Source organism: Cololabis saira, chromosome 9 (genome assembly GCF_033807715.1).
Source record: "Cololabis saira isolate AMF1-May2022 chromosome 9, fColSai1.1, whole genome shotgun sequence".
NCBI classification, from domain to species: Eukaryota; Metazoa; Chordata; class Actinopteri; order Beloniformes; family Belonidae; genus Cololabis; species Cololabis saira.
This window is the reverse complement of record NC_084595.1, coordinates 30,327,265-30,341,012: the sequence shown is the minus strand read 5'-3', so window position 1 is coordinate 30,341,012 and position 13,748 is coordinate 30,327,265. Positions and strand designations below refer to the sequence as shown.

The 13,748-nt window shown below is 37.4% G+C and overlaps 1 protein-coding gene across 2 annotated transcripts; it reads left to right on the top strand.

Moving 5' to 3' along the window:
* The first annotated feature begins 275 nt into the window (after nucleotides 1-275).
* trafd1 (TRAF-type zinc finger domain containing 1) lies at nucleotides 276-11,695 on the top strand. 2 transcript variants are annotated; one of them, XM_061729196.1, is made up of 12 exons: nucleotides 276-498; nucleotides 1,141-1,189; nucleotides 1,996-2,131; nucleotides 3,904-3,957; nucleotides 4,127-4,565; nucleotides 4,808-5,098; nucleotides 5,172-5,236; nucleotides 6,468-6,728; nucleotides 6,933-7,062; nucleotides 7,460-7,673; nucleotides 7,834-7,891; nucleotides 10,175-11,695. In XM_061729196.1, the coding sequence occupies exons 2-12, from the start codon at nucleotides 1,155-1,157 to the stop codon at nucleotides 10,211-10,213; spliced, it is 1,722 nt and encodes a 573-aa protein (XP_061585180.1). In that variant the 5' UTR covers nucleotides 276-498; nucleotides 1,141-1,154; the 3' UTR covers nucleotides 10,214-11,695. The 2 variants fall into 2 exon arrangements, with proteins under 2 accessions (XP_061585180.1, XP_061585181.1); XM_061729197.1 differs by lacking the exon at nucleotides 276-498 and adding an exon at nucleotides 732-892.
* Nucleotides 11,696-13,748: the final 2,053 nt, after the last annotated feature.

The window sequence follows — 13,748 nt, the reverse complement described above, 5'->3', positions numbered from 1 at the left end:
TATTTATGTAATTTTGGCACAAAAAAAACCTCCATACTTTGAGTGTTTAAATTTGTTTAAACAAGATAGGGGAACTTTTACGTGATAGCAGTGGTGTTACCGGGCAGGTTTGGGCGCTGCACGCTCTTCACTCAACCAATCAAATTCGAGCCAGCTGAAGGCGTTGGCCCTGAGTTTGGTTTTACAGTAAACTTTAACCATTGGGATTAATAATATGTATAGCTAGATCATACTCAGGGTTGCTTTACCACGATACTCAGTGCTTTAGACGGATTAAACCTCTACATAACGTTTGATTTAGTTGTAACTGTGCTATTAAAAAAATAAGAAAGCAACAACAACAAAAAAAAAAATCCTATGAGACCAAATTCAGGGTTAAACCCCTGACGCAGTCGACGAAGGAGGAAATAACCAACAGTTGTTTTTTTATGTTTCTTTTTTCAGACTAGTTCTTACCAAGAAGTTGTCTGTGAGTCAAACACTATCTACTGACCAAAGGTAAACCTGAGATTGTAACGCGGAGATTGATTGTGTGCAGAAGGCGCTGCTGCCTCGGGAGGAGCAGGGAAGTTTAAAGCCTGATTTATGGTTCTGCGTTACACCGACGCAGAGCCTACGGCGTAGGGTACGCGGCTACGCACACCTTACGCCGTAGGCTCTGCGTCGGTGTAACGCAGAACCATAAATCAGCCTTAAAGGACATTACGTGGTTCTCGGCCGCTCATGTCCTGCTAAGCTACGCAGCTAAACACAACACACAGCTCCGATTCGCTGCTTTAAATCATCCAAAAAGGCTTGTTGTTTAATGTTGACGTGGACTCTCCTTTTCTGTGATCTGTTGTCACTGTTGGTTCAGCTGTAATATTAGCTGCTCGCTAACATTAAACTCCGGGTGAGTAAAAACGAAAGAGATCAGATTACTGTTTTGATTTATAATTGGTAATCAGATATCGATGCCCAGACCTTAATTACAACTTGTTGGACTAATACATGGATAAATCCCGTCTTGCGCCTACAATAGACGTGTAGCTGCTATAAACACACTCTGTGGAAAAGGTCGACATTAACTTCATAATTCCCCCAACATCTTGTCCAAAGAAGGATATTCTCGTCATAGTTAATGTTACTTTTTGTTGACAGGTTTTGGTGAAGTCATGGCAGACGAAAACACACAGTTCTGTGGCAATTGGTGAGTACTCAGGAGTTGGATGACAATTTTTGTATAATTAATGGGTTGTGTGAACAATCATAATACACAGTACTGGTGTTGAGGGGGGATGGCATCCCCCCCTGAAATAAAAACAGTCCAAATCATCCCCCCTGTAAAACTGCCATTCCCCCTTTCCATCCCTTATGTCATTTCATCAATGAATGTGGTTTTACTGCTATTTCAACATTTAGAGTCATCACCAGAAAAATATCACCAGAAAAATAATTTCTGCCAGTGGGACAAGATTTATCTTCTCATTACAAGCAAAAAAAACTTGTTCCACTGATAGATTTTTCTACTTATTTCAAGTGAAAATCTACTTGAAACAGGTGAAAATTGTTTTTTCCAGTGATGAGTCTTGTTTTAAGTGTAATGAGATTTTTTTTTAACTAAAATTAGACATTTTAACTAGAAATAAGACAAATATTCTTGTTAAGATTTTGAGTTTTTGCAGTGATCCATTTTACTTATCCTGTGAAGGACAGAGTCATATTGATAAGTTCAGAAATCTGTTTTTTATTGTTGTGTTTTGATGTACTTGATGTAAGCCCAGTGGATATTTAAAGCTTACAGAAGGCTGCATTTAACTGCTGCTATGTCATTCCTGCAGTATTTCTGCAGGTGTTTTGGTCAGTGCTATTACTTGTAATATATAATATTATTTGTAATCAGCACAAATTATTTGTCCCCATATGATAAAATCCACCATCCCCCCTGTTTTTTTTTTTACAACTCGACTACTGATAATATCCAATGTTTTTTTTTCTCCTTGGTTACATTTATAGCAAACATGACATTCCAGAGGCGAATTTTACTACCCATGAGATTCACTGTCGAAGAAACATTGCCCTGTGTGATGTGTGCCAGGAGCCAGTGCCCCGCTCAGATTTGGAGGAGCACAAGCAGCAGGAGCACACACAGGTACTTTTGAATAGTTTTTTATTTCACCTTTATTTAACCAGATAAAAAAGACCCCTTGAGGTCAAGACCTCTGTTGTGCCGGATTCAGCACCCCTGCCGTGAAAAGCACCCCCTCGTCGTACACACTGTTTAGCGTCCAGTTTTGTGTTAATGATTCATGTTTAAATGCGCTCATGGATTCCACAATAGTCATACTTTCCCACAATCACAGTCACAGATAACACAAATCGGGTAAATGGTTATTGATGTCATTAATTAATAGCCTGCTTACTGTGTTGTCTTCCATAATATTTGTAAATATATATAATATAAACTCCTAAGTATGTGTTTGTGTGAGTGTGTATATATAAATATATTGAAGTGTCAGTGTGTTGTTTTTTTTCTTGGTTTACTTATCATTGAATATAAACTCCACACATTGAAAGTATGTGTTCATGTGAGTGTGTGGAATGAGAATATAATTTTTGTCATTGTGTGTACGACGAGGGGGTGCTTTTCACGGCAGGGGTGCTGAATCCGGCAAAACACCTCTTTTCCAAGGGTGACCTGGCCAAGGAAGGCAGCAGCACACGTCCACACACAAATAACAGCAATCACGTAATAAACATTAAAATGAGAGTGCAAATAAAGTGCAATAGTGGTGACTTCAATAATATGTAAAAAACAACAACTTCAGAAATAATTTAAGAACAAGGGCACATGTAGTTTAAAAACACAGGCACTGCCGAAAGGATTTTTGTTGTCTGTTTTTAAGAAGTGAGCGAAAGGCTTCAAATGAAACAAGTTCAGGCATTTTCAGTTCAAGTTGGAGGGTATTCCACGCAGAGGGTGCAGAGAAACTAAAAGCTTTTTCCCCAAGTTAGTCCGAACACGAAGAACAGCCAGGTGCAAAGTGTCTTTCGACCTTAAAGCATAATGGCTTTTAGTTCTCTGGAGAACATAAATAAACAGGAACCAAGCCAAGAAGAGCCTTATAAAACAGACTCATCCTGTGTGTAAATCGTCTTACATTCAGAGAAGGCAAGCCAGCTTTAGCATACAATTCACAGTGGTGAGTGAGATGGTTACAACCAGTTATGAACCGTAGAGCACAGTGGTAGACAGGAGTCAAGGACTGTAGACAGCTGGCTGACGCACACATGTACACAACATCGCCGTAATCAAGAACAGGCAGAAAAGTAGCCGAAATCAGAAACTTTCGTGCTCTGAGGGAAAAAGTTGTACTGAGACTTCAGAGTTGTGTCAGTCATTAACAGACAAATGTTACACGGACATATCCATCTGTCCAGTGATCTGTCATGTCACATTTTCAATAAATCATCTTTTTTTGGCCAACATAATCCTTTTTTTTTTAAAAGATGGAGCAGCAAAAGAGGAACAGCTGCCTGCTCGTGCAGAGAGAATAACATTTCTTTGCAGTTAGTGAGAACTCTCATTGGATTGACTACATACTGCAATTACCCATCAGGGGTGTCGGACTCCAGTCCTGGAGGGCCGGTGTCCCTGCAGGTTTTAGATGTTTTCCTGCTTCATTGCACCATGATACAAGTGACTGTGTCATCAACAGAACTATCCAGACTTTGATGACAAGCTGGTGACGATGATTAATTAGAATCAGGTGTGTTAAAGCAGTGAAACATCTAAAACATGCAGGACACCGGCCCTTCTGGGATTCAGTTTGACACCTGTGTCGTAAAGGAACTGATTGGAAAGCAAAATCGTGATGAGTCTGGGAGATTGTAACTCTTAAAACATTTTCATTCTCATTTCAGATTGCATGTAAGTGTGGACTAAAGTTTGAGAAGAATCAAATGGATATGCACCAGGTATACTGAAGAACCTCTTTCTTTTCTTACAACACATTTTAACTTTTAGCAGAGGCTTTTATCTAAAGTGAGGGGCAACATATAAGTAACTGTGGTAACAGAATTTCAGAGCTTTCGTATTTAACCATCTTAATCATTGTTTTTAATTTTTACCATGGTTCTCTTGCAGAGCTCTGAGTGCTCCCAGCGGCTGGTCCCATGCCAGTACTGTGAACTGGAGCTTGTTTTCAGTCAGTCCAAAGAGCATGAAGATTACTGTGGTACACGCACTGAGCCTTGCCCGCACTGCAAATGCAACGTAATGCTACGTGAACAAGCTGTGCATCCGATCATATGTGGAAGCCTCACACCACCCCAAGAAAGAAACAACAGTAGGATGAGTCAGAGTGCAGCAGAACAACAGTCTTCAGATGCATGGTTTGAAGCTCACTCCATCCGAAACCTCTTAAGAGCTCAAGAAAGAGCCCCGAAGAATAATAACATCAATGCAGCAGAAGGGCAGCCCTTTCCTCAACCATTTGAACCCTCGGTTTGCAACACTTCTAGGGGACACCTGGCTTCAGGAGACCGGGAGAGTCATGCACCTCTGAATACAGCATTTAACCGCTGTGAGTGTTTTACTTTTATTGTTTGCAGAGAATGCCAGTAAGAATTAATTTTGTTTTCCAACATCTTCTGTGGCTCTTCTGTAAATAGCTTATAGTAGTCGTTTAAATGTTAACTTGGTTAAGTTTTCATCTAAATGGGACTGTCAGCTTTACCCTTACGTAAAGCAATCCATGGAAATGTATGGAGATATTTTCTGAAATGCTGTTTTGATTGATTTTTTTTAAATTTTATTTCCTATTAGTCCTGAAGCAGAGTGAGTTTCTCTATGACAGCAGCAGTATATGGCCACACAGTGAGCAAACACTGAACGAAGATTCATCAGGCCTGGACTACATGTTGGCTCTCAGTCTGCAGAGTGAAGGAGAGCCAGTAGCAGGAGGTCTAGAGAGAAACTTGTGGAGAGATATATGGGACCACAATATCAAGGAGACTGACGCATCTGTAAACCCTTCACTGTGTCCACCCAATAACAACCAACCTCAGTTCACTGAAGGGACGAGCACAGGTGCCATACGGGACCATGATCAAACAGGTAAACGGGTTGAGGAAAATACTTCCTGTTGTTCAGCTGTCAGTTTGTTTATCATTCAAATTTGTTTTTATAGATACCATGCTGCCTTGTGAGTTTTGTGAAGAGCTGTTTCCAGAAGAGGATCTAATTTTGCATCAGGTTTGTAAACCTTTCTGAATACACTTTGTCCAAGGGTTCAGAGTCATGATGCTTTTTTAAATTTTTTGTCCTAAAATCACTGGACTTGTACAACCTGGGGACAAGTGGTGATCTGGAGGTGGTCTGTGATATTTGTCCAGTGAAAATGTACCATGTCTGCGATTTGTGAAGTAGAAGTTAGAAATGACACAATATGACTACAATATTTCAGCAAACATAGAGGTCATGCAATAATTACAATCCTGTGTGAATGCACATCTCTTCAATTCAGAGATTTGAGGTGAGGTTTTTTTTTGTTTTTTTTTAATTTCCTTTACCCGGCGTTTCTGCCTCTTTGCTGGTGTAGTTACGGCAGCTGTGGTGTATATATCTAATATATTTCTATGGGGGGGAAAAAAATCAAAGAAATTCATGAGAATTGAACTTCACATGGAAACTTATAAAAAGCAAAAGAGTGACAATAAGATGAATCACGTGCAGCAGCATGTGGTAACAAACTGGCTATATGTTGGGGTGGTTGTAATTAAATTACTGCATGCCTCCAGGTCATACTAATCCTGTGCGAATAGAGCTTTAGTCAGTTTACCGGTAGTATTTTTCCATCACATGGTATAATAGTGATGCTTTTTTTTTTTTTTTTTTTTTTTTTTTGCTTATTTGTTCTTATTTTTGTTTATCATTGTAGGTAGTTAAAAAGTATCTCGGCACAGACTCCAAGAGAACTGCACCTATGAACCGATTAAAAAGGCTCAGCAATTACTGATCCGATATAGAATTCGATCAACTTTTTTGTTGTCCTAAGCATGGTTCTTTATTAAAAAAATGGAAGGTTACAGATCACTTTAGTCAGTGCAGGTACAAGGATTTCTCAGTTCGGTTGTAGACTAAAACAGCAATTACCATGTCAACCAGTGAAATATCCCACTTATTGTCTATTTTTTAAATTAAAATGGCTTCTGGATCAACTCTAGATTATTGATTACAACAGATATTTTGGATGAAGATGACTTAAATGTTGGGGTTTAAGAGATCCCAAAAGTCCACCTACAAAATAATCAAAATAATTAGATGATGGAGAAATTGCATGCAGTGCAATGATTTCTATACGCATCTATCTTTTTCTCAGACTGTTCCCTCAGTCCGATTAACATCCTTCATCTGTTTGTCGATGCTAAGAAGAGAGAGACAAGATACAGGTTTCAACCTTTTTGTTTGCGGTTCTTTGTTTCAGACTGGGTGCAGTCCTGCCTCTGCATTTGCTACTTTTAGCAAGCAGCCATCTTCCCTGCCAAAAGAGGAACCAATGAGCAGGAACCCTTCAGGACTGAAGCAAAGCCTTCCTAACCCACTTGCGTCTAACATTCCTACCTTCCCCCGGTCGGTGTCTCCAGCCTCCTACAGTCCTCCCGCCAGTCCTCTAGAGGGCGACGTGGTTATTCCATGTGAATTCTGTGGCGTCGCTCTAGAGGAGGCTGTTGTCTTCCACCATCAGGTAAGTAACCAGTCAGGTTAAAGTTGATGTATCATGATACCTATGAAGGAAAATTACTTAAATTAAAAAAAAAATAAATAAATAAAGTAACACTGTCATCACTATTGATTAAAATCTCTACACATCATAAGAGTCTGCATGTACATGTCTTGATTTTGAGATAATTTTTTTTTTTTGAATCCTTATTTTATTCTCTGTATGCAGGATAAATGTGATATGCGCCCTGAGTCAACGGGCTCCCTAAATAACAAAATAAAACCATTCATCAAAAAACCACTGAACGATGCCTTTGGACAGATTTCTCCAGACTTCCAGAGACGAATAAGACACCAAGGTAAAATATGAAACATCTTCAAGATATTATAAAATCACCTAATATGTATTGGATATGAGCAGAAATTGTCTGGAAGAAAAAAGTACTTAATAAACATTTATACAACTTAACACAAAAATAAGGAAATGTGGTTGTTTGTACACTTTAGTACTTCACAACTACACAAGTATAAAGGATGAAAGTAAATATAACTTTGTGTTGTACACATGCTATACTGTCTCTATGTACTTTAGTATAGTTTACTGTATTATACTTTACAAGGGATTGTAGTGTAAAAAATATTCAAACTGTTTTAAGTAACACCTAAAAATCTCTTACTTAATGTTTGACACTCTATGGCCTGAGAGATTAATAGCTCTGTAAAGTAATTATGGGCTAACAGACTCTATTTATACAGCTGGCTTCTTGGATGAGGACTTCAACAGGGACATGGCAGTAGGACAAAACTTCGGGGAATGGCAGAGAAGCTACACTGGACCACTTAATCAAAGGAAGACATCCAACTGTGATGCCTCTGTGAAACATAAATCTCAGCAAGACATGGAAGCAAAGGGAGCTCATTTTCCTTTCTGTGATGCTGATATGTCTGCTGCTTCTGCATCGTTAAAGGGGTACAAGCATTGATCACAGTCTAAGACATCTTTTTTAAGTTTATTTTTTTTTAAGTTTAGCAAGTGAGACTGTCTGTAAGAAATATTGATTGATGCTATGCTGTAAAAATTATATATTGTGGTGTGTATGTTCATACACTTTAATTTGTCTTTCTGTTAGACTCAATACACCAGAAAACAAAGAAGGAAGAGGAAACAGAAGGAATCCAATTACAAAGGTAAACTGTAGGTTTTTATCTTTTCCTGATGGACAGCACAGAACGCTGGGTTGTCTGTACATTTGTTGCTAAATGCTAATTTTCATTTTTATTTTATGTTCAATCGTAAAATGGAGAAAAAAAATGGGTACCCAAAGATCAGCCTGTTTTTGATTTGCAGTCTACTGGTGCTAGACAATTCAATCTCTGTCTCCAACTAAAGATTTGTATCCTATAACCTACACTGACTTTAATATTGCTAAAGACATTCATATTTGTGTAAAACCACTGCAAACAATTAAACCAGACAACATGTTCTTTCTTTTTTTTATATATATATAACACTATATTTATTGACATGTTTTCCAATTATTACAACAATACAGTTATCTGTAAATAAAATGTACAATAAAAATAAAAAAAACAATGAAAGAAAAAAAAACACAAGCATAGCAGACAAAGATACAGAGACAAAACAACAACATAAAAAAACATTACGCACAAAACTCAAAACAAAACAAAAACAAAAACAGAGTCCCCCCTACATCATCATTCAACATAATCATCCAGTACAGGTCCCGACGGATTACTCCTCATAAAGCGCATGAACTGTCCCCAGATTTCCCAAAAGTCATCAGATTTCCCTTTCATGGCATATGTCAGTTTCTCTAATGCAAGACAATTTGAGAGTTCTTTGTACCATTGCTTGATGTCTGGTTTGTTTGGGTTCTTCCAAAACAATGCTATCGAATGTTTCGCCTGGAGAAGAGAATACGTTATCATACTCTTCTTTCTACTGTTTATTTTTAAGTTATCAGGAAATATACCTAAAATACACAATTGTGGACAAATAGGAATATCTTCTGAAATAATCTGGGATAAGTTACAAATTACTTCTTTCCAAAACTTTGCGATCTCTGGGCATTGCCATAAGCAGTGATATAATGTACCCCTCTCCACGTTACACTTTACACATTGGTCCGGTATATTAGGATCAAAACGATTAAGTAGAGAGGGAGTAATATACGTTCGCATAAGCCACTTGTACTGTAATAATTTGTACCTGGTATTGATCGTCTGCGTTTGGGCTTTGTAGCAAGCCCTCTCCCAAACTTCAGCACTTATGTCTATATTCAGATCGTTACACCAGGCCAATCTTTTACACTCTGAAGATTCCTCAGACAACCTCACAAACATACCATAAACTACAGATACTTGACCACGACCTTCCGAATAGTTTACGATCATATTTTCTAAGACTGATAGAGACGGCAGCTGGGTTGAGTTATCCTGGGAACTTAAAATAAAACTTCTTATCTGTAGATACTTAAAAAAATGGTTTGATGTAATATCATATTTCCTGCGAAGTCCTTCAAAAGACATCAACACATCATTCTCATACATGTCAGAGATCTTAGCAACACCCTTGTCTGCCCATGATTTAAACCCCCCATCATGGCTTCCTGGCCTGAAATCCTGGTTACCCCATAATGGAGAAAAACGTGAAAGTTTATTCTCTGACCCAAAGTACTTTTGAGTTTTAAACCAAATTTCAATTGTGTTCTTAACAAAGGGATTTTTTGTCTTTTTTCGTAATTTTTTAAGGGTGTCAGAATATAAATAAAGGTTCAAAGGCAAGGGAGATGTTGTGTTACGCTCTATTTGTACCCAAGATATGCATGTTCCTTCAGAAAACCAGAACATTGCTGCTCTTATCTGAGCTGCTATATAATACCAGTATAGATTGGGAAGTTTTAACCCCCCTCTCTCATATGGCAAGAAGAGTAGTGACAATCGTAGCCTGGGTTTCTTTTCTTTCCATATAAAATTAGTAAAGAGTTTTTTCATATTAGCAAAAAATGAGAGGGGTGGTTTCAGGGGTAGTGACTGGAATAGATATAAGAATTTCGGTAAGATATTCATTTTAATAATGTTTATGTGGCCAATCAATGACAAGGGAAGTAGTGTCCATCTGTTAATTGATTTTGTGACTGAGGTTATAATAGGGTCGTAGTTTGATTGGATCAGCTCTCCTACATCGGGGGTTAACTTTCAACGTGTTCTTTCTGGCTATAATTATTTAAGAGGGAAAATTCAATTACTGACCACAAGATGGAAATGTCTACTCTTGCTCAGTTTTTAAAAGGGCACAACAAAATGCATTTGATAGGCAGTGATAATATTTTAACAACTGAAACAGTTAAAACTTTAAAATGATTTTGATTTTAAAAAAAAAAGACTGGAGGGAATGTTATTTTGGATATTTATGTAAACTTTTTTCCCCCTCTCTGACTCCAAATGCAGCTACCCGAGAACCAGAGTGAAGAGCAGCAGGAAGAGTGAGAGCTTAAACTCCTGGAAAAAAGGGAAAACCCAAACCTACTACTCTGCTTTTCATTTATCTTATTTGCACACTCTTTAATGTCAAACTATTTGGTAAGTGCCTGTGGGAGCATTAGTATCTTACAGTTTATATTTTGATGAATTTTACTATTAACGTCTAAGTAATTTGGTTTATCCTTGCATACTCTGCTTAATTTCCAGACTGATTGAAATATTGGTGTCCCATATCTAAACTGAACTGATAAATTATAGACAGATGGGTTTTATTTAAGTTGAATTATTGTTTTTTTTTTTTTATAATCATCCTTTTGGCTGCACATAAGTCATTAAAAAAACCCAGAAAAATCAAAGATGTGACTTTGATAATGTGCACTTGTTCAACTTAATCTTTACCTTGTTACTGCTGCCAAGGACACTTTGTTTTTACCTGTTTTCTATCTCCATAAGGGTGTCTCTTTGTTTGTCCTGGCTTCTGCATCTTTTATGTAACATAAAGCACTTTGATAGATTTTGTTAAAAAGGGCTTAAGGAACAGAATAGATATGTTTATGCATCAATATAAAAAGATAAACTGTTTTGAGCATTTTTGTCATTTTATATATACCGATGAATATTTGTCTTTAATGATTTTCTGTATCTACTAAGTAATATTTTTTTTAATCCAAGCTGTAAACCTATATGTTATGTTGAAATGGTTTTGGAAGCTAAATTTCTTTAGTTTATCGTTCTTTTAAGTAGTCTGAACAGTGTTATTGCTCCTTCGAAGTTTAGACTTGATACACTTATGGGACACCGTTGACTCTTCCTATTGGGGGGGAAAAAAAAGATGTGTTGATTTTTCTTTGTTTTGCGTGGTAATTAAACATATTAATTGATATATTGGTGGTTTTCTGGCTGCAGTTTCTTCACATTACTGTGTCCATCGAGGCCACTCGGGATAAAATCATAGGACTAAACTCTTGAGATGCTTGAGCTCACTTGTATTTCTCAGCCAGTTAACCTATCAGAATATTTTTTCTTCTATTATTTAATTTCTTTATTTCCACTTTAAAAGAAAAATCATCTTAAGGAACCTTACATATGCGCATTGCAGAGGGAGAGAGACATTGCGCAGTATTACTGATTTGTTATTTTTGTCACATCAGTGGACATTCTAGGTTTAATTGTCATTGCTGCAATTTACAAAAAAAGCCACGTGGTTAGTGGGATGAAAAATATTTACAACTTTTAAAAGTGTTTGTCGTCTGAAAGGGACCTTAAGACCATGTGTTGCAAATCAGTGAGAGCACATTTTAAAAATACCACGTCTGTAGGTGCAAACATGATAAAACATTTGTGTATAGAAAAATGAATTATAGTTGTATTCTTTATTTTCAGTATAAAAGTTTGGACTGTACTTTTTTGTGTTTCACATTGACATGCTTTGGACATCCTTTTTGATCTGTTTTAATTTGTTCACATTTAATAAAGTAATAGAGAATCCTCCCATGTCTGCAAATTTCTTTAATACCTATTTTCTTCCTTGGTACATCCAAAACTTTGCCCATCACAGAGCAAAATACATGTTTTTTTGGTGTATGTTTTGTCCAACAAATTGAAGAAGAAAGTTGGACTGGGTTAAAAAGCATGACGGTGTCACTACACACAGTTGTAATGTTTTATGATTGCATACTTCAATGTTGGAAAGTGTGTTATTTTATTTGGTTCCACACAACAAAATTGTTTTTGGCTCTACTTAACTACCGTATTTTCTGGACTATAAGCCGCACCTGTATATAAGCCGCACCCGCTCTATTTTAAAAAAAAAACAATAAAAAAAAGATATACAAGCCGCACCTTTATATAAGCCGCACCCACTTTTATTTAAAAAAAAAAAAGATATGCAAGCCGCAGATATTTATGTTGTTAGATTAGATATTTACTACATGTACAGAACGATTCTGAACTGTAAATGATGTACATGTTTGTACCTAAATAGATCCTTTCCTAACAGTGTCTTTTAACACGGCAACAACTTTGCTGATTAAAACTGGACTGAACCAAGAGAAAATAACCGGTATTTATTTATCTTTTTATCTGTTTGAAATCTGCTTCTACTTCTATCTGCTAAAGAAGAAGTAGCGTATTCTTCTTTGCATTTATTTTGTCTTAGTTTTTATTCTAATTCCGGTTAGCACTCCCCCGAGCGGTGGAAGAAAAATCCACAGAATAGCCGCACCTTTGTATAAGCCGCATGGTTCAAAACCTAGGAAAAAAGTAGCGGCTTATAGTCCAGAAAATACGGTAGGTGTTTGCCTAATTTTCCATTAAGTTACTTAAACACACATATACACAAAGTTTCATGTACATACACAATTACATTTCAGTTTGAAAGAAAACAAACTTATCACTGACAGAGGAAGCTAATACATTGTGATAATTCATTACAGAATGGTTATTGGTGAAAATTCTCCCATGTTCCCAACATTTATCCAAGAAAAATACACAGACATACACACGTGCTCACTCACCTACATACTCACTCCACAGCTTTGGGGGACAGATAATTGCAGTATCCTAGTCTTGATTCAGTCTCAGAGACCTGAAATGGTTCTGTGTCTCTGCCTGTTCTTTTGTCTGTTTGCTTGTTTGTTTACTCTCTTACAGATTTCAAAGGCTTGTGTGCCCCTTGTGCGTTTTTCTCATTTCAGACTAGCAGCGATGCCATATATACAGTGCCTTGCGAAAGTATTTGCCCCCCTTGAACTTTGTGACCTTTTGCTACATTTCAGGCTTCAAACATAAAGATATAAAACTGTAATTTTTTGTGAAGAATCAACAAGTGGGACACAATCATGAAGTGGAACGAAATTTATTGGATATTTCAAACATTTTTAACAAATAAAAAAACTGAAAAATTGGGTTTGCAAAATTATTCACCCCCCTTAAGTTAATACTTTGTAACGCCACCTTTTGCTGCGATTACAGCTGTAAGTCGCTTGGGGTTTGTCTCTATCAGTTTTGCACATCGAGAGACTGAACTTTTTGCCCATTCCTCCTTGCAAAACAGCTTGAGCTCAGTGAGGTTGGATGGAGAGCGTTTGTGAACAGCAGTTTTCAGTTCTTTCCATAAATTCTCGATTGGACTCAGGTCTGGACTTTGACTTGGCCATTCTAACACCTGGATATGTTTTTTTGTGAACCATTCCATTGTAGATTTTGCTTTATGTTTTGGATCATTGTCTTGTTGGAAGACAAATCTCCGTCCCAGTCTCAGGTCTTTTGCAGACTCCATCAGGTTTTCTTCCAGAATGGTCCTGTATTTGGCTCCATCCATCTTCCCTGTCCCTGCTGAAGAAAAGCAGGCCCAAACCATGATGCTGCCACCACCATGTTTGACAGTGGGGATGGTGCTTGAGGGTGATGAGCTGTGTTGCTTTTACGCCAAACATAACGTCTTGCATTGTTGCCAAAAAGTTTGATTTTGGTCTCATCTGACCAGAGCACCTTCTTCCACATGTTTGGTGTGTCTCCCAGGTGGCTTGTAGCAAACTTT